The sequence below is a fragment of the Arachis ipaensis genome, chromosome B08, assembly GCF_000816755.2.
Source record: "Arachis ipaensis cultivar K30076 chromosome B08, Araip1.1, whole genome shotgun sequence".
NCBI classification, from domain to species: Eukaryota; Viridiplantae; Streptophyta; class Magnoliopsida; order Fabales; family Fabaceae; genus Arachis; species Arachis ipaensis.
In genome coordinates this window covers 49062580-49084597 of record NC_029792.2, presented here as the reverse complement: position 1 = coordinate 49084597, position 22018 = coordinate 49062580, and the positions used below count along the sequence as shown (strand labels likewise).

Below are 22018 nucleotides of genomic sequence, written 5' to 3'. Positions count from 1 at the left end.
TTGCCTTTTGGTTTTAAGGGTTATTGGCTTTTTGCTCTTGCCTTTTGGTTTTAAGAGCTTTTGGCTTTTTCTGCTTGCTTTTTCTTTTTCTATTTTTTTTCGCCATCTTTTTTTTTTTTTGCAAGCTTTGTATTCATTGCTTTTTCTTGCTTCAAGAATCATTTTTATGATTTTTCAGATTATCAAATAACATGTCTCCTTGTCATCATTCTTTCAAGAGCCAACATATTTAACATTCTTAAACAACAACTTCAAAAGACATATGCACTGTTCAAGCATTCATTCAGAAAATAAAAAGTATTGTCACCACATCAATATAATTAAACTAAGTTCAAGGATAATTTCGAAACTCATGTACTTCTTGTTCTTTTGAATAAAAAACATTTTTCATTTAAGAGAGGTGATGGATTCATAGGACATTCATAACTTTAAGACAAAGTTACTAGATACTAATGATCATGTAATAAGACACTAACATAGATAAGCACTTAACATGAAAAACAGAAAATTTAAGAACAAGGAATGAGTCCACCTTAGTGATGGTGGCGTTTCCTTCTTGAGGACCCAATGATGTCCTTGAACTCTTCTATGTCTCTTCCTTGTCTTTGTTGCTCCTCCCTCATTGCTCTTTGATCTTCTCTAATTTCATGGAGGATGATGGAGTGATCTTGATGTTCCACCCTTAATTGTCCCATGTTGGAACTTAATTCTCCTAGGGAGGTGTTGATTTGCTCCCAAAAATTCTGTGGAGGAAAGTACATCCCTTGAGGCATCTCAGGGATTTCTTGGTGATGAGCTTCTTCATGCATCCCTTGAGATCCATGAATAGGCTCTCTTGTTGGCTCTATCCTTTTCTTAGTGATGGGCTTGTCCTCATCAATGAGGATATCTCCCTCTATGTCAATCCCAGTCGAGTTGCATAGATGGCAAATGAGGTGAGGAAAGGCTAACCTTGCCATAGTGGAGGACTTGTCAACCACCTTGTAGAGTTCTTGAGGTATAATCTCATGAACTTCCATCTCTTCTCCAATCATGATGCTATGGATAACGATGGCCCGGTCTATAGTAACTTCAGACCGGTTGCTAGTGGGAATGATTGAGCGTTGAATGAACTTCAACCATCCTCTAGCTACAGGCTTAAGGTCCAGTCTTCTCAGTTGAACTGGTTTGCCTTTTGAGTCAATCTTCCATTGAGCTCCTTCCACACATATGTCCATGAGGACTTGGTCCAACCTTTGATCAAAGTTGACTCTCCTTGTGTAGGGGCGTGCGTTGTCTTCCATCATTGGCAAGTTGAACGCCAACCTCACATCTTCCGGACTAAAATCTAAGTATTTTCCCCGAACCATGGTGAGATAATTCTTTGGGTTCGGGTTCTTACTTTGATCATGGTTCTTAGTGATCCATGCATTAGCATAGAACTCTTGAACCATTAGAATTCTGACTTGTTGGATGGGGTTTGTTAGAACTTTCCAACCTCTTCTTTGGATCTCATGTCGGATCTCCGGATACTCATTTTTCTTGAGTTTGAAGGGGACCTCGGGGATCACCTTCTTCTTGGCCACAACATCATAGAAGTGGTCTTGATGGGCTTTGGAGATGAATCTTTCCATCTCCCATGACTCAGAGGTGGAAGCTTTTGTCTTCCCTTTCCCTTTTCTAGAGGATTCTCCGGTCATAGGTGCTATCAATGGTAATGGAAAAACAAAAAGCTTATGCTTTTACCACACCAAACTTAGAATATTGCTCGCCCTCGAGCAAGAGAAGAAAGAAAAGAAGAAGAAGAAGAAGATATGGAAGAGAGGGAGAGAGGGTTGTGTTTTGGCCAAGAAGGGGATGAGAGGGTTGTGTTGTGTGAGAATGAAGAAGAATGGAGAGGTTTATATAGTGGAGGGAGAGGGGTGAAGGTTCGGCCATATGGGGTGGGTTTGGGTGGGAAAGTGATTTTGAATTTTGAAGGTATGTAGGGTTTATGAGGTAGGTTTATGGGGAAGAGTGGATGGATGTGAGTGGGGAATGGGTAATAGGGAAGAGAGAGATTGAGGTGATTGGTGAAGGATTTTGGGGAAAGGTGTTTATTGGGAAGAGAGGATGAACGAGAAGAGGGGAGAGTATGAGTGGAGGTAGGTAGGGATCCTGTGAGGTCCACAGATGCTGAGATGTTCCTGTGGGGTCCACAGATCCTGAGGTGTAAAATGCCTTTGCATGCAATTCTAGCGTTTAAACGCCGAATTGATGCTTGTTCTGGGCATTCAACGCCCAGATGCAGCATGTTTCTGGCGTTGAATGCCAATTCTATGCTTGTTTCTGGCGTTCAGCGCCAGCTTTCCTCAGTGTGCATTTCTGGCGTTTAAACGCCAGACTGCTGCTTGTTTCTGGCGTTCAACGCCAGATCCATGCTCTGTTCTGGCGTTGAACACCAGCCAGATGCTCCTTACTGGCGTTTAAACGCCAGTAAGCCCTTCCTCCAGGGTGTGATTTTTCTTCTGCTGTTTTTGATTCTGTTTTTAATTTTTCTATTTATTTTGTGACTCCACATGATCATGAACCTAATAAAATATGAAAGAACAATAAGAATGAAAATAAAATTAGATAAATAAAAATTGGGTTGTCTCCCAACAAGCGCTTCTTTAACGTCAATAGCTTGACAGTGGGCTCTCATGGAGCCTCACAGATGTTCAGAGCATTGTTGAGACTTCCTAACACCAAACTTAGAGTTTGACTATGGGGGCTCTGGTTGACTCTGCAGTGAGAGAAGCTTTTCATGCTTCCTCTCCATGGTTACAGAGAGAGATCCTTGAGTTTTAAACACAAGGTTGTCCTCATTTAGTTGAAGGATCAATTCTCCTCTGTCCGCATCAATCACAGCTCTTGCTGTGGCTAGGAAGGGTCTTCCAAGGATGATGGATTCATCCTCATCCTTCCCAGTATCTAGGATTATGAAATCAGTAGGGATGTAAAGGCCTTCAACCCCTACTAACATGTCCTCTACTTGTCCAAAAGCCTGTTTTCTGGAATTGTCTGCCATCTCTAATGAGATTCTAGCAGCTTGTACCTCAAAGATTCCCAGTTTCTCCATTACAGAGAGTGGCATGAGGTTTATTCCTGACCCCAGGTCACATAGAGCCTTCTCAAAGGTCATGGTGCCTATGGTACAAGGTATTAGGAATTTTCCAGGATCCTGTTTCTTCTGAGGCAATCTTAGTTGATCCAATGCATTTAGTTCATTGGTGAACAGGGGAGGTTCATCTCCCCAAGTCTCATTACCAAATAAATTGGCATTCAGCTTCATGATTGCACCAAGGTACTTGGCAACTTGCTCTTCAGTAACATCCTCATTCTCTTCAGAAGAAGAATACTCATCAGAGCTCATGAAGGGCATAAGGAGGTTCAATGGAATCTCTATGGTCTCTAGATGACTCTCAGATTCCTTTGGTTCCTCAAAGGGAAACTCTTTGTTAATCACTGGACGTCCCAGGAGGTCTTCCTCACTAGGATTCACGTCCTCTTCCTCCCTTGTAGGTTCGGCCATGATGGTCAATTCAATGGCCTTGCACTCTCCTTTTGGGTTTTCTTCCGTATTGCTTGGGAGAGTACTAGGAGGAGTTTCAGTGACCCTTTTACTCAGCTGGCCCACTTATGCCTCCAAATTTCTAATGGATGACCTTGTTTCATTCATGAAACTCAGAGTGGCCTTAGATAGATCAGAGACTAAATTTGCTAAGCTAGATGGATTCTGCTCAGAATTCTTTGTCTGTTGCTGAGTGGATGATGGAAAAGGTTTACTATTGTTAAACATGTTTCTTCCACCATTATTAAAGCCTTGCTGAGGCTTTTATTGATCCTTCCATGAGAGATTTGGACGATTTCTCCATGAGGGATTATAGGTGTTTCCATAAGGTTCACCCATATAATTTACCTCTGCTATTGCAGGGTTCTCAGGATCATAAGCTTCTTCTTCAGAAGATGCTTCTTGAGTACTGTTGGATGCAGCTTGCATTCCATTCAGACTCTGAGAAATCATATTGACTTACTGAGTCAATAGTTTATTCTGAGCCAATATGGCATTCAGAGTATCAATTTCAAGAACTCCCTTCTTCTAAGGCATCCCATTACTCACAGGATTCCTCTCAGAAGTGTGCATAAAGTGGTTATTAGCAACCATGTCAATGAGTTCTTGAGCTTCTGCAGGCATTTTTTTTAGGTGAATGGATCCACCTGCAGAAGTATCCAATGACATCTTAGCTAATTTAGACAGACCATCATAGAATATATCCAGGATGGTCCATTCTGAAAGCATGTCAGAAGGACACTTTTTGGTCAGTTGCTTATATCTCTCCCAAGCTTTATAGAGGGATTCACCTTCTTTCTGTCTGAAGGTTTGAACATCCACTCTAAGCTTACTCAGCTTTTGAGGAGGAAAGAACTTGAATAAGAAAGCCGTGACCAGCTTATCCCAAGAGTTCAGGCTATCTTTAGGTTGAGAATCCAACCATATTCTAGCTCTGTCTCTCACAGCAAAAGGGAAAAGCATGAGCCTGTAAACTTCAGGATCTACTCCATTAGTCTTAACAATATCACAGATCTGCAAGAATTCAGTTAAGAACTAAAAGGGATCTTCAGATGGAAGTCCATGAAACTTGCAGTTTTGTTACATCAGAGAAACTAATTGAGGTTTAAGCTCAAAATTGTTTGCTCCAATGGTAGGGATGGAGATGCTTCTTCCATGTGAATTGGAATTTGGTGCAGTAAAGTCACCAAGCATCTTCCTTGCATTATTATTATTTTCAGCTGCCATCTCCTCTTCCTTTTCAAAAATTTCTGTAAGGTTGTCTCTGAATTGTTGTAATTTAGCTTCTCTTAGTTTCCTCTTCAGAGTCCTTTCAGGTTCAGGGTCTGCTTCAACAAGAATATTCTTGTCCTTGCTCCTGCTCATATAAAAAAGAAGGGAATAGAAAATAATAATAGGGATCCTTTTTACCACAGTATAGAGGTTCCCTTGTTGTTAGTAGAAGAAGAAAGGGAATAAGAGTGAAGAAGAATGGATAATCCAAACACAAGGGTGAGGATAGGAGCAGTGATTTGAGATGAAGAGAAGTGTTAGTAAATGAATAAATAAATAGAAGGAGATGGGAGAGAGGGAATTTCGAAAAATAAATTTTGAAAAAGAGTTAATAATTTTCAAAAATTAAAGGAGAATTAAAATTAAAATTTAAATTTAAACAATTAATTAACTAAAAAGAATTTTTTGAAAAAGAGGGAGGTATTTTCAAAAATTAGAGAGGGCAAACTTGAAATTTTTGAATCAAAACATTAATTGTTGATGATATTTTCGAAAATATAATATAAAATTAAGAAAAAGATTTTTGAAAAATATTTTTAAAATTTTCGAAAATAAATAAGAAAAATGAAAAAGATATGATTTTTGAAAAAGATTTTAAAAAAGATAAGATTTTTAAATTGAAAATTTGATTTGACTCATAGGAAACAACTAAATTTTAAAAAGTTTTGAAAAAGTCAACTCAAATTTTCGAAAATTTATGAGTGAAAAAGGGAAAGATATTTTTTTGATTTTTGAATTTTTAATGATGAAAGAGAAAAACATCAAAAAGACTCAATGCATGAAAATTTTGGATCAAAACATGTGATGCATGCAAGAACATTATGAATGTCAAGATGAACACCAAGAACACTTTGAATGTCAAGATGAACATCAAGAACTTATTTTTGAAAAATTTTCAAGAAAAGAAGACATGCCAGACACCAAACTTAAAGATTTTTAATTTTTAGACAATAAGAATTCAAGAATGCGTATGAAAAACAAGAAAAGACACAAAATAAGAAAACATCAAGATCAAACAAGAAGACTTACCAAGAACAACTTAAAGATCATGAACACTATGAATGCATGAATTTTCGAAAAATGCATAAATTTTTAGAAAAAATGCAATTGACACCAAACTTAAAATTGACTCAAGACTCAAACAAGAAACATAAAATATTTTTGATTTTATGATTTTATTAAATTTTTTTGTATTTTGTATATTTTTATTTTTTTTTTGAAAACATATAGGGAAAAAGGAAGCAATGAATTCATAGTCCTCAATCAAGATTCCAGGAATCATACCAGGTTAGTCTAAAGCTTGATGGCCAGCCAAGCTTCAGCATACCATTTTGAAACTTTAGAATTCATTCTTAAAATTTTTAAAATAATTTTCGAAAACAAAGGGAAAAATTTTTTGAAAGATTTTTTAAGACTTTTTTTTTGAAAATAAAACGAAAAAGAAAATTACCTAATCTGAGCAACAAGATGAATCGTCAGTTGTCCAAACTCGAATAATCCCCATTAACGGCTGATACGCGGAAAACTTGTCTCGTGACAAATTTCCTTCGGCAAGTGTACCGAATTCGTCGTCAAGTAATAACTCACAAAAGAGTGAGGTCGAATCCCACAGAGATTAACGGATTAAGCAATCAATAGTTGATTGATTATCCTAGTTAGACGATTCAGATTTGGATGATGAGTAAAAAGGGAATGTAAATTGCATGAATGTAAAGAAAGCAATAAAGTGCAGAAAAGTAAAATGGCAAGAAAAGTAAATGTAAGAACTAAAAAATAAAATGAACATTGGGATCAAGAGATATTGCAATCCTCCGGATCAAGTTCATTCTCATCTCTTCCTCAATCAATGCATTCATTGATCTCCTTGGCAATCTTAATTGATCGAATTCCAATTTCTCGAAATTCAATCTCTCAAATCTTGATCAATAGCTAATTCCTTGGTCAATTGCTCACGAGAAGAGATGAAGTATGGTCACTGATTATACCACATGCATTTCCCAAATCAAATGTTGGAAGGATTATAGGCACATATCCATCCACACCCAATTTGGTCCAGCATGAGAAAGCATTTCTAGCATGATCTCTTCATTCCTCTTTCAAGGTTCAGAAGAGATCCAAGTACGAATAGCTTCTTTTCCAAGATAACTACCCAATTGGATAAAGATCGAAAGCTCTCTAGTAAAATCAAGAGAAAAGAAAGAAGAAGAAGAATAAAAACTACAGTTAATCCATTGAATCACAATAGAGCTCTCTAACCCAATGAAAAGAGTTAGTTGATCATTGCTCTACCAAAATAGAAAAGAAAGAAAGTGCAGAAAAGTAAAGATGAAGATTAAAACTGAAATTGAAACTTCAAAGTTCATAAATGAAAAATACAAACTAGAATTAAACTACTACTAAGGAAAGAAAAAGAAGAGAAAAGGAAGAAGAGTGTAGGAGGGGAGGGGTCCGAAGACCCACTCCCCTTGGAGTGTGCCAATTCACAGAAGTTCGAATTGGTCTTCACTCTCTCCCCCTTCCTTTAATTTCCAGAATGCTTTCAATGTAAAAACTAAGGCCTTTATATAGGCTCTCCTAAATTACAAAATAAAATTAAAAGCAAATTACAATTAAATGAAAATTCCTATTCTAGATGCTTCTTGTGGTCTTGATTGGTTGACAATTGTGGGCTTGCTTGCTTGAGCTTTGAAGTGGACTTGAGGAAGAAGTGAGTCAAGTTGAGGTCCAGGTGCTAAAGTTAGTGCTAAAGTTGGCCACACTAATGCTACAAGTGTGGCGTTAGTGCTAAAGTTATTGTGGCTAACATTGCACTTGCTGCCCAGTTGGTGTTTTTGGGGCTTAAAAGATGCCTCTTGTTTGTACTCCAATTTCATGCCCACTATAGAGTATTATATATCGTTGGAAAGCTCTAAATGTCAGATTTCTAATGCAACTAGAATCACCTCAATTGGATCTCTATAACTCAAGTTATGCTCCTTTGAAGTGGACATGGTTGCTGGCATAGTCACTAGCGTTAATGGAAAACGTGAGTCCCGATAACGCTAGCGACCAGGGGCTTAATATTTCCAGGTTCTGTAGCTAAAAATCAATGTCCACCCCATACTATTATATATTGTTGGAATGCTCTGGATGTCTACTTTCCAACGCCTTTGGAAGCGCATCATTTAAAGCTCTACAACTCGAGTTACACTTCTTGGAAGGTGAAGAGGTCAGTTGGCCTTAATACAGGTTGATACCATGTTCATCATTGCACTTTCGGGGTAGGTTTTCTCCCTCAAATTTAGTGTCAACCATGTAGTTCCATATATGCTTGGAAAGCTCTGGAATCCTATTTTCCAATTCCACTGGAATCACCTCATTTGGAGCTTTGTGGCTCAAGTTATGCGTGTTTGAAGAAGGCATGGTCAGGCTGCCAGGTGGGACTTTTGCCCACGTTAACTACCACGTTAACTTAGTTAACGTGGGTCTTTTGGCTTCGCCAACATTAGTGGAACTCACCTTTTCCACTAACGTTGGCGTTCCCCTTTCCTTCCACGTTAGTTCCCACGTTAATTTCACTAACGTGGAGACTAACGTGGGTCTTCTAGCCTACGTTAGTGGCACTCTCTTTTTCCATTAACGTTGGCATATACCCCTTTTGCAAGCGTTATTGGGGCTCACCTTCCCCATTAACATTGCTTGGTGCCTTTTGTCTCTACGTTAGAGTTCACGTTAGTGTAGCTAACGTGACTCTTAACGTGGGTCTTCCTTGCTATCGTTCCATGCTCTCCTTCTTCAAAGTTAATGCCACTAACTTTTCTCCCTAACGTTGGGGCTTTCCTTCCTTCCACGTTAGTGCCCACGTTAGTGTAACTAACGTAGCCACTAACGTGGTTCTTCTCTTCTTCTTTTGGCCTGAAATCAATCAAACATAGTGCATCAAAGTCTTGCTCTTAATCATGGGATCATGCATCATCCAATTTATCATATAATTTATGCAAAATTCTCATGAAATCATGTAAAGTGCACAATGTATGCTTGAATCAAGATGTAAGTGAATATCTACCCAAAACTCGCTTATTTTCTAAGAAAATGCATGAAACTACCTTAAAAACAGTAAAGAAAAGGTCAGTGAAACTGGCCAAAATGCCCTGGCATCAACGGCACCAAAAACTTGGTGCACGAAATTGTGATCCCTGGTAATGGCTCCAAAAACTTGGTGCTCTAATCTTAATTCATAATTTGTCATAACTTCGATACAACTAACCAGCAAGTGCACTGGGTCGTCCAAATAATAAAACCTTACGTGAGTAAGGGTCGATCCCACGGAGATTGTTGGTATGAAGCAAGCTATGGTCATCTTGTAAATCTTGTCTAATCTTAAAACAAGGTTTAGACTTTCCGGATCTCAGGAATGGCCATCCATGGGTTCTAACTTATACCACAAAGATTCTAATATCTCATACTTGGTCCTCTGTATTAAATATCTAAGAGATACTCATTCTAGCTTGTTTGCATGTAGAACGGAAGTGTTTGTCAGGCACACGTTCATAAGTGAGAATGATGATGAGCGTCACATAATCATCACATTCATCATGTTCTTCGGTGCGAATGGATATCTTAGAAGCGGAATAAGTTGAATTGAATAGAAAAATAGTAGTACTTTGCATTAAATCATGAGGAACGGTAGAGCTCCACACCTTAATCTATGGAGTGCAGAAATTCTACCGTTGAAAATACATAAGTGATAATGTAGTTCATTGGTCTCGGCCCCAGAGGGGAACCGGAGTAACCAAGACCATGAATACAATGATAAAAAGTTCTATATATACTAGACTAGCTACTAGGGTTTACAGATGTAAGTTATTGATGCATAAATCCACTTCCGGGGCCCACTTGGTGTGTGCTTGGGCTGAGCTTGAAGTTTACACGTGCAGAGGCTTCTTTTGGAGTTGAACTCCAAGTTGTAACGTGTTTTTGGCGTTCAACTCTGGTTTGTGACGTGTTTCTGGCGTTTAACTCCAGACTGCAGCATAGAACTGGCATTCAACGCCCTTTTGCGTCGTCTAAACTTGGGCAAAGTATGGACTATTATATATTGCTGGAAATCCCTGTATGTCTACTTTCTAACGCCGTTGAGAGCGCGCCATTTGGAGTTCTGTAGCTCCAGAAAATTCACTTTGAGTGCAAGGAGGTCAGAATCCAACAGCATCAGCAGTCCTTCTTCAACCTCTGAATCTGATTTTTGCTCAAGTCCCTCAATTTCAGCCAGAAAATACCTGAAATCACAGAAAAACACACAAACTCATAGTAAAGTCCAGAAATATGAATTTAACATAAAAACTAATAAAAACATCCCTAAAAGTAACTAGATCCTACTAAAAACATACTAAAAATAATGCCAAAAAGCGTATAAATTATCCGCTCATCAAACAGGCTGCCTGAAAATCTCTTAGGTGCTTGATAGGCTCTTGAGCAGGTAAGCCATGAAACTTGGGCATCAAATTGAGCAGTGCGGTCTTTATTTCAAAGTCTGTAGCCACCGCTGGGTGATGCGCTTGAAATGGTTGCATTGTAAAATCAGGGTCTCCAGCCTCTTGGATAGTAACTCTCCTAGCTGCTGCCATGTTACCTGCACGTAAAACAACCAAATCAGTAGAACAGGGGCTGGTTTCTTTCTCAAGTGACGTTTCAGATCCGCCCTCAGAGAGGACTAACCGACGCCGAGCTTGCCTTATTCGTGAAATAGTTCTTTCAATCTCAGGATCAAATACTAGCAAGCTTGGGTCAGGAAGCGAACGTGTCATCCAACGAAAGAAACAAGCAGCTCATAGTAGTAAAATAAAATAAAATGCAAATAAATAAATTCCAATTAATAACTTTAGCACTCTATTGCAACTCCCCGGCAACGGCACCAAAAATTGATGTTGGCGGAAATTGGCGAGTTAAGAATGATTATAAAATATGCGTTGCAAGTATAGTTCTCAACCAACCAGAAATCCGCTTATCAATTTAGAAGGGTGTCACAGAAATTAAAATTAAAATACTGGGAGTATGGATCCGAGGTCGTCTCCCAACGAGTTGCAGAAAAGTGTGCTATTTTATTAATCAGATGTTTTCAAACAGGTTTAAGTTGAATGGCAGAAAATTAAATTAGAGAATTTATATAAATTTAAATAAAAGCCTTGACTGGGAGTTAATTAGCTGGAAGCCCTATTCTTGTGGGAGTACTCTCAAGATCAATTGACAATTGGGGGTTATTATGTTTAGTTGTCCCTCACTAAGTAAGGAAAAGTCAAACAAGTTAGAATGCTGTTTCTATCCACAAGTTCCAATCCGCTCTTGGGAGGATTGGTGTTAGTGACTAGAGAGCAGTCCAACAATAAACCCAATTACAATCTTTCTCTTGAACATCCCAACTCAAGGGTTCCTTTCAATCAACTCTCCCATCAAGTTAGGGAACTACTCGCTCATTGTAAATGTAAAATTCATAACATAAGAAAGGGAATTAAAGAAAGACATGATAAATAATGATCAAAAGATTAATTAAAAATAAAAGTAATTCTTGTATTAATAAATGCTAAAATAGTCCAATAGTAAAATTAAGTAAATTAAGGAACATGGAAGAGTAAGAGACAAGTAAAGAGAACGAACTAGAATGTCGAAGTCTTGATGAGGCAATAACTCTTCTCAATATCCTAATGCAAAAACAATGAAAATAACAAATCCTAAAAACTATGAATGTGTAGAGAGAAAACCTAGAGGAGAGGAAAACTGGATCCAAAACTAAAAGCTATGCGGAATGAATATTGTTCCTGGTTTCTGCATGTTCTCTGGCTCTAGTCTGCTTTTCTGGGCCGAAAACTGGGTCAAAATAAGGCCCGAAATCGCCCCCAGCGATTCTGCAGATTATGCAGATCGCGCATGTCACGCGGACGCGTCATTCAGGCAGACGCGTCATTCGACGTTTCGCTTTGCCACGCGGGCGCGTCATCCACGCCTCTGCGTCAGTTGTGCAGTTTCCGATTCGCGCGGCCGCATCATCCATGCGGCCGCGTCATTGCGATTTACTCTCTTCCGCGCGGTCACGTCATCCATGCGGCCGCGTCGCTTCTCGCTGGTCATCTTCTCAATTTCTTGTGTTCCTTCCATTTTTGCAAGCTTCCTTTCCAATCTGCAACTCATTCATGCCCTATAAAGCCTGAAACACTTAACACACAGATCACGGCATCGAATGGAATAAAGGAGAAATAAAATACATAATTAAAAGTCTCTAGGAAGCAAGTTTTCAGTCATGCAATAACTTTAGGAAGGAATTATAAATGCATGCTTATTTAATGAATAAGTGGGTAAAGATCATGATAAAACCACATAATTAAACGTAATATAAACCATAAAATAGTGGTTTATCACAAGGGTAATAAAAGGATCCAAGGCTTTGAGCATCAGTGGATAGGAGGGTCCCAAGGAATAAAATCCTGGCCTAAGCGGCTAAACTAAGCTATCCCTAACCATGTGCTTGTGGCGTGAAGGTGTCAAGTGAAAAGCTTGAGACTGAGCGGTTAAAGTCGAGGTCCAAAGGAAAAACAGAGTGTGCTGATGCCAAGGCATCGTAGGCTAGTGATGCCGAGGCATCTTAGGCTAGTTTCACTAGCATTTTTCTGTTAGTTTTAGTTGTTTTATGCATTTTCTTGAGCTTAAAGTAACCAAGAATGGTTAAAAGAATAACAAAGCAATGAACCATCCAAACAATATGATTTTGATGCAAATTCCATGAGTTTTAGTTATATTACTTGAATGCTATGAATGGAAGATTTCTCATGAAAGTTTGCAAGACTTTGATGCATTTGTTTGGATGATTTCAGGGAAGAAGAGGCTAAGCAAGGAAGCAACAAAATCAATAAAGGAAGCTTGAATATCACATGTGGAGTTTAAGTTCCAGTTTAAGCCTAAACTGGAGCTTAAACGCCAGAATCATAAAGGCTAAGAAATGCTGGAATTGAAGTTTAACCTCCAGTTTAACCTCAAACTGGAGGTTAAACGCCAGAATGAAAAGCCTCACCAAAGAAGCATTCCACGTTTAACCTCCAGTTTGACCTCAAACTGGAGGTTAAACGCCAGAATGATAATGCCACTCAGGAAGGAGTTCCACGTTTAACCTCCAGTTTAACCTTAAACTGGAGGTTAAACGCCAGAATGGGAAAAGCACCAGGGAGCCATTTCCACGTTTAAGCTCCAGTTTGACCTCAAACTGGAGCTTAAACGTGTTCAACCAAGAACTCTCCTCCAGGGTTGCTTTCTTCATTAATTCATGCAATTTAAGATTCCGCCATTTCAATTTCTTGTCATTTACTTTTCCCGCCAATTTTACATTCCACAATTCTCACCTCAATCTTGATTCCGCTCAACTAGAACACACTTCTAATCCGAATTGCTCACTCAACCAATCCTTGTGGGATTCGACCTCACTCTATTGTGAGTTTTTACTTGACGATAACCGGTGCACTTGCCGGAAGGAATTTTGCCGATTGTGCAATTTTTGCCAAGAGGGTGGAGAAACAAGAAAATTCCCACTGAAGGTTTTTCTCCGGGAGATAACGTGATATCAAGTCATTATCTACCAATCCCACCTGGCCTCAAAACCATTCCTTCCCAGCTCCCTCAAGTGTTCACAATCAGGAAAGTTCTTTCTATGAAACATTTAGAGGTCATGAATGAATCAAGTGGGGACGTTTTCATAGTGAGAGGAGAAGACGTCAAGCACTACAATCCACCCTAACAAGGGACAACCGTCAAGCTAGTGACCTTAAAGAAGCGCTTCATGGGAGGCAACCCATGTTTTAATATCCTTACTTTTTTTGTTTTGTTGTGCATCTAATAAAGCATGGTTTCTTATGCATGAACTTGAATCCTCAGGACAACTGCTGAAAGAGTGCACTAAACATTCCAAAGTTCATAAACTCATTGCTGAACAGATACAAGAGTTTAGTGAGAAAAGTGACCCTGAATCCTGGCTCCACTTCCCCAGCACTATCATTAGACTATGCATCGATGCCCAAGTACCACTTGAGGAGAATGACTCTTGGCCCAACTCCTCCAAGACATACAAGAAGAAGAAATGAAGAAGGGCAACAAGTGGAAGCTGAGCAAGAAACAGAACAAGAAAGACAGGAAGGAGAAGACAGAGAAGAAGAGCAAGAAGAGCAAGCAATTCCAGAGAGAAGACAACGAATTCCCAGAGACCCCATGGATATGAGCAGAATGCAGGAAATCATGGAAGGAATTTCTCAACAATACATGAGGTCTCAGGAGAGACACGAAGACTTTCATCTAAAAATGATGGATATGCAAAGGAACTTTGAATCAAGATTCTTCGATCTGCAAAGGGAACAGAATTTAAAGATTCCGCCATTTCAATTTCTTGTCATTTACTTTTCCCGCCAATTTTACATTCCGCAATTCTCACCTCAATCTTGATTCTGCTCAACTAGAACACACTTCTAATCCGAATTGCTCACTCAACCAATCCTTGTGGGATTCGACCTCACTCTATTGTGAGTTTTTACTTGACGATAACCGGTGCACTTGCCGGAAGGAATTTTGCCGATCGTGCAATTTCCTAAATCGTAGCATAACTAGTTTATGCGCATCATGTGCTTAAGAACCCTGGACACCTGTAAATTGGGGACTTTAGCAAAGCTGAGTCACAATCTGAAAAGGTTCACCCAATTATGTGTTTGTGGCATTTATGTATCAGGTGGTAATACTGGAAAACAAAGTGCTTAGGGCCACGGCCAAGACTCATAAAGTAGCTGTGTTCAAGAATCAACATACTGAACTAGGAGAATCAATAACACTATCTGAATTCTGAGTTCCCATAGATGCCAATCATTCTGAACTTCAAAGGATAAAGTGAGATGCCAAAACTATTCAGAGGCAAAAAGCTACTAGTTCCGCTCATCTAATTGGAGCTAAGTTTCATTGATATTTGGAATTTATAGTATATTCTCTTCTTTTTATCCTATTTGATTTTCAGTTGCTTGGGGACAAGCAACAATTTAAGTTTGGTGTTGTGATGAGCGGATAATTTATACGCTTTTTGGCATTGTTTTTACATAGTTTTTAGTATGATTTGATTAGTTTTTAGTATATTTTTATTAGTGTTTAATTAAAAATCACATTTCTGGACTTTACTAGAATTTTGTGTATTTTTCTATGATTTCAGATATTTTCTGACTGAAATTGAAGGACTTGAGCAAAAATCTGATTCAGAGGCTGAAGAAGGACTGCAGATGCTGTTGGATTCTGACCTCCCTGCATTCAAATTGGATTTTCTGGAGTTACAGAAACCCAAATGGTGCGCTCTCAATTGCGTTGGAAAGTATACATCCAGGGCTTTCTAGCAATATATAATAGTCCATACTTTGCCCAGGTTTAGACGACGCAAACTGGTGTTCAACGTCAGTTTTCTGCCCTATTCTTGCGTTAAAAGCCAAAAACAAGTTGCAAAGCAGAGTTAAATGCCAGAAACAAGTTACAAACTGGCGTTCAACTCCAAGGAAGACCTTTACACGTGATAACTTTGTGCCTGACAAACACTTCCGTTCTACATGAAAGCAAGCTTGAATGCATATCTCTTAGCCTTCTGATCTACGATCAGAGTCTTCGTGGTATAGGCTAGAATTATTGACAGCCATTCTTGAGATCTGGAAAGTCTAAACCTTATCTGTGGTATTCCGAGTAGGATCTGAGATGGGATGGCTGTGATGAGCTTCGAACTCGTGAGTGCTGGGCGTAGTGACAGACGCAAAAGGATTACTGAATCCTATTCTAGCATGATCGAGAACCGACAGATGATTAGTCGTGCGGTGATAGCGCATTTGGACCATTTTCACTGAGAGGACGGGATGTAGCCATTGACAACGGTGATTCCCAATATATAGCTTGCCATAGAAAGGAGTATGAATGATTTGGATGAAAGCAGTAGGAAAGCAGAGGTTCAGAAGGAATAAAAGCATCTCCATACGCTTATCTGAAATTCTCACCAATGAATTACATAAGTATGTCTATCCTATTTTATATTTTAATTATATTTTAATTATCAAATCTCCATAACTAATTGAATCCACCTGACTGAGATTTATAAGGTGACCATAGCTTCCTTCAAACCAACAATCTCCATGGGATCGACCCTTACTCACGTAAGGTTTATTACTTGGACGATCCAATGCACTTGCTGGTTAGTTGTGCGAAGTTGTGACAAAAAACTAAGATTATGAACGTGCGTATTAAGTTTTTGGCGCCGTTACTAAGGAATGAACGATCACGATTTCGTGCACCAATGTCCCAAGTTGAAAGACTCTGGAGAGTTGAGCAACCAGAATCTTTATTTATTTATTTATTTCAATCCTTTTATTTATACTTATTGTAATTTTTACTAGCAGAGTCAATGACATCATGTAGCATCTAGTTGTGGGGCCTTAGAATCAAATAGTTGTGGGGCCTTAGAATCAAATCCAACGCAAGTCGCATCCTTGTACAATCATTAACCTAAACGATATAAATATAAGTGTTTCAGCATTTCAAGTGTTTCAGCATATCAAAGCAATTAACATGAAATACCTTCTTTTTGGTCTTGGTTTCTTCATCCTCATCCTCATCTTCCTCATCATCATCATCCTCTTCATCATCCTCTTCAATGTCGTCTTCATCATCATCTTCCAGGTCTCCAAACTCCTCTCCCTGAATGGCCTCACCAGTAAACCATGACAAAGCATGAGGTATAATCTTATCCCTTATTGTTGACCTGAACAAGTGTGATATGAGAATTCATCAATCCTGGATTCAGAAAACAACATCGAAAAATAGCAGAAGGAATGGAGGGAAACAAGTAATCTTGCCCAATGTCATAGTCTTGAGTTATCAAACTCCTTTGTTGATTGATAATTGAAAGTTGCTAGTTGATTTGGATCCCTCTAAAGCTAGTCTTTCCTTAGAAGTTGACTAGGACTTGAGGAATCAATTATTTATCCACTTGACTTTCCTTCATAGTTAGAGGTTAACTAACTGGGAGCAATAGACAATTCTCATCACAATTGATAAGGATAATGAGGATAAGACTTCTAGTTCTCATACCTTGCCAAGAGCTTTATTAGCTATTAGTTTAATTCTTGCAATTTACTTTTCTTGTCCTTTATCCAAAACCCCAAAATACTTGTCCCATAATCAATAACAAGAACACTTTCCTGCAATTCCTTTAAGAGATGACCCGAGGTTTGAATACTTCGGTTATTATTTTTAGGGGTTTGTTACTTGTGACAACCAAAATTTTGTATGAAAGGATTTTTTGTTGGTTTAGAAACTATACTTGCAACGAGAATTTATTGTGAATTTCTTTACCGATGAAAATATGTTCATCAAAATGGCAAATAACGAAAATCCGCACGTCATTCTTGCTCCATCTGATTTTGAAGTTCCTCGGACTGTTAAAGAGAATATTAATTAGCTCTGGCAAATAATCTAGTCATATCTAACAGCTAAACAGCAGGTTTTCAAATTTACAAATTTTTTACTTCTGCTTGTGTTCCTCTTAAAGATTCAAACTAAAGACTTTCATAACAAATTAATGTAAAAAGTAAATAAAATGAAATAAAAAGATTTACCATATCTTCATCAATATCTTCATCATCTTCAGGAACTTGTGGTGGATTGAAAAAATTGAAGAAACTCTCAGTTTTCAGTCTTTGTAATAGGTTTTGCGTTCTTTGAACCCTTCTTGGACTTTTCTTAAGAATCTTCTGCATCAAGCATTTCCCTGGGTGCCATTGAATTTCAGTCCTACAGGAAAAAGTAACCACCAAATTTTATTTAAGAAAAAGCCAACCCATTGTGACACAATATAGAGTTGTGGATAGCAAACTGCACAATAAAGTAGAAAAGGGAAAAAAAAAGCTCACCCAATTGCTTTTTCCAATATTGGCTCATCCTCATCAATCATGTGATTTGTTTTTGTCAAAACAGTGTTTGTGAAATAAGGATTGGTATCGAAATAAAACTCAGGCTTGAATCCTTTTGGGTTGTCTATCCTGCTCCACTTGATATCTTTGAGAAACTTGAGAGCACCTTCATCACGCTCTGAAATCTATTTCACAAAGACTTAAAATTAGCTCAGTTGCAAGACATAAAATAAACATTTAAGAGAAAAAAGGAGTTACTATTGAATAGAACCAACTAACCTCTTAAGCTAACACTAAGACTTGGTTGCAAGACATAAAATAAACATTAAAAAAAAAGGAGTTACTATTGATAGAACCAACTAACCTCTTCAGCTAACACTTCATTGTTTTTCATTGCATTGAGCCAAAAAGTAGGTACTCCTTTTTCTAGAAAACCAAATCAAAATGTTATCAGTGAATGAATTGAAATGCTATTTAAAGAAAAGGTGTGATCTTGTAATTAGTACCTTTATTCTCTTCAACATCTGCGGTTTTCTCCTCCGCTATTCCTTCAACTTCAGTGACACCATTAACTATCTCAAAGCGCTACATCCATTAAGAAATGGTTGAGGGATACGGATTTTTTTCCTTTTTTTGGCAAAAGGATTACATAAAACGGCTCCGCAGATCACAATATATTAAGATCCGCAGGTTCTATCAAAATGTGAAACAAATGAACATTCTTGCTCTTGGTCCAATCATAGCACATTGGTCATAGCTTGAAGCTACCAGCAACGTGGCATTAGAGCCGGAGATAAGAAAATATACTGAACATCCATCATTGCAATAAAATTCAAAACCATGATGTTTGAATTCTAATATTGCAGATGGAAGAATTAAGCTTCACAAAGTATACAAAACAGACACAGTATGCAAAATCATATGCAACTTCACACTCTACAAGAACAGATTACTTAGGGTACCTTTGTATACAATGGCTGATACATTTTTTGGTACTTGGCCTCAAGAGCTGCTCTCTCCTCAAAAAATTTTACCTCTAGCTCATCATGTTGACCTTGCAAAAAGTCCAAGTAACACAAGTACTCAACAATACTAATAATAACACAATGAACACATATGAAGAATAATATACTCTTCTAAATTTAGCACCATAGCAGCCTTATGAAGTTGAATTAAGAAACTATTTAATTTTCAGGTGAATCTGATGTCCTTGCCAAACAACATTCCCAAGTGCTCCATATTGAAAAACTCATTGAAGAATGATCACCCACTGTTCATTGACATGATCAATCCAAGAACAGCCACAACATACTATTAAAAAAAGGGACCGACTAGGTAGTAAAATGAAGACATAAATACATTAACAAAACAAGATTTTATTCAAAATCAGCGTCAATAGCACAATAAAAACAACGTCAACAACATTTGTAATGATACAGCCTTATGAACCACCCCTAATTTTTTATAAGGTGATAGCACAAGCACTTGAAAGGGAGATATAATCAGCAATTTTAACATGCATAAATTAAAAATCGCACGGTAATCTTTCACTTAATTTTTACCCCAGAATATTATCATGGTAATAAATTTGAAGAAACCTAAGGTAAACTAATGGATCTTGTTGCTTAATTAGGCCATTATTTTATTACGATTCATGCATTACATACTTTCTTCTTCTATTGTTACTTAACCGAGTCAACCAAGTGCAAAACTATTTTTGTGAAATAAGAAAATTTGTACATATTATAATACAACCTCCTAAGTGCACTGATATCACCAACTACCTTAGTGGAAATAAGCTATCAGTTGAAGTATATCATGCAAAACAAACTGAAATCATGAAGCAATGTACAATATGAAAACTGTAGAGATAAATATAATAGGGGGTGTTTGAGCAAGACAGCAACAAATTGTAAGCCCGATCATATGAAAACTGTAACATACACAAGTAGTGCATAGAAAACATAATAGGGGGTGTTTGAGCAAGCCAGCAACAAATTCAAGGTTTAATGATAATCAGTAACAAATTCAACTCTGATGATTTTTAGCAAAGAAAAAAAATTTTAAACTCTGTGATTATTCAGTAAGATAGCAACAAATTCAAGATTCAATCACTAACAAATTAATTGATTACCAATTCAACATCATCTCAAAATACAGGGAGAAGGGAATCTGAGAAAGGGAGAACAGGGGAAGTAATGATGCATGGACTTACCAACGGCGACTGGGTGACGAAGAGGACCCAACCCCAGAAGAGGACGAGCGACGAAGCAAGTGACGACCCTACGACGGTCGACGATCCACGGCGACTCACAACGGCGAGTACTTGAAACCAGAAGACGACGAGCGACGACGATCCGACGAGTTGCTTCTGTCGCCGGCGAGGAGGAGCCCAGGGAAGGCCGCGAGACGTTAAAACGCCGGCGACGAGACGAGAAGAGCAACGAGACGCCGGTGAGTGTGAACGAGTAGAGACTCTAGTGAGACCGAGAGAGACTCACTACAAGAAAAAAGGCTTATGGCCACGCTTTTTTTGTCACGCTTTAAAAGCGTGGCCAAAAGTGGTCAATGGCCACGCTTTTGTGAGGGTGGCGATTGAATAGAGATTCATCCACGTTTTTTCGCCACGCTTCAAAAGCGTGGCCATATCTCCCACATACGGCCACGCTTTAACGGGTTGCCATTTGTAAAAAGCGTGGCAAAAGAAAAAGCGTGGCGATAGGTTACCAAAAGCGTGGCGATAGAGCAACTGCCACGCTTGTAGAGGCCACCCTTTCAAAAGCGTGGCGGTAGCTCAAAAAGCGTGGCGAAAAGCTATCGCCACGCTTTTTTCAGCTTTTCGCCACGCTTTAAAAGCGTGGCAATAGAGCTGTTTTCTTGTACTGACTCTAGTGGCAGTGAGAGAGAAGAGAGAGTTTGAGTCTCAGAATTGGGAATGAGAGATGTTCGTTGAGAGTGTGCTGGTGAGAAACCCAAGAAGATGAAGACATGAAGCTCTGTTCTTTTATCTTTTTCTCAGTTTTTCAGATGACATTTTTTTTGTATGAACAATGAGAGATGAAGGTTGGGTGAGAACCCAACAAACAAAGAACAAAGTAATTTTGTTTAGTATTTTTTAAATTTAATTAATTTTTTTGGTATGAATGATTGATTAGGATTTATGAAGAGACAAATGATTTTGTTAAATGTATTTTTGTTTTTATTTTTTAGATTATTTAAATTTTAAAATTATAAAATTAAACAATTTAATTAATCTAAAAGAGTAATTTTTGTCTAATATATAAAAAAAGGATATTTAAGTATTTTTATAAAATTAAAAAAATAAATATTTTTTATTTTTATTTAATTAAAAGGATGTTTTAGTAAAAGTGGTGATATAATATATATTTAAAAAAGAAAAAATTAAATACTGATGTAAAAAATAAATTCCACGTAATTTATTACTACTTGTCTATATTTTAAATGTATCGGTACGTATGAATTTATTATCGTACCATAGCAAACACTTTAATATTATATTTATATTCGGCATGTTAAAATAAAAATTTACTAGTTGAACTATTGATTCAGGAACCCAAATAACTAATCCGAGTTTAATAACTATAGATATTAAAGTAATTAAGAACAAAGAAAGTCGCCAGTTGGTCCAATTAAGGTATAATTAATAATGTGGTCCAAAAGGGAGTAACAAAAATATTAATATTAATTCATTTCTATGTTCTGGTCTCGTGGTTTAAGAAGCTAATATCTATTTTGGGTATAGGCACGTCTGCACGTATAATGCAATAAGACATGAAACTATACGCCAAAATACCCAACATTAATTCCTAACCGATTAGGTTCAAAACAAAGTTGTATGTTATTGGTGGCTAAGTTCGAACAACATTATACAAGTTTACGTGAGTTGTAATAATAAGTTGTAACTAACGAAGCTTTATTTCATATGTAAATGTCTTGACAAGCAATAATTATATAAGAACTTCAGTTCTTCCAAAGTTGCCGCTTTGCCAAAAAAACTTCATTTAAGAAATCATCTATCTAAGTCATAATGCTGGTTGCATTATAATTAATTAGTTGACCAATACAATTATACATGTTGACAATGGCTAGCCATGTCGTATTTGTGGAGACATGAAGAGAAACTTTTTTCTTTTTTGAGTGTAAAAGAACTAGAGCCAATGGCCAATGGTGAAGTGTCTCGATGAGAGCAGGAAAAAAAGTTATTTTATTACAATTTGAG

At 37.8% G+C, this 22018-nt stretch overlaps 1 protein-coding gene and 1 long non-coding RNA gene across 2 annotated transcripts; both read right to left on the bottom strand.

Annotated features, from left to right (window-relative positions):
• LOC107611867 (nucleosome assembly protein 1;3-like) lies at positions 17269-18211 on the bottom strand. The gene is made up of 4 exons (XM_016313751.2): positions 18143-18211; positions 17779-17963; positions 17485-17659; positions 17269-17304 (listed from the first exon to the last, which is right to left on the bottom strand). The coding sequence occupies exons 1-4, from the start codon at positions 18170-18172 to the stop codon at positions 17269-17271; spliced, it is 426 nt and encodes a 141-aa protein (XP_016169237.2). The 5' UTR covers positions 18173-18211.
• On the bottom strand, positions 18326-18897 carry LOC110265898. The gene is made up of 2 exons (XR_002352421.1): positions 18741-18897; positions 18326-18363 (listed from the first exon to the last, which is right to left on the bottom strand). It is a non-coding gene; the product is annotated as an uncharacterized LOC110265898 (long non-coding RNA).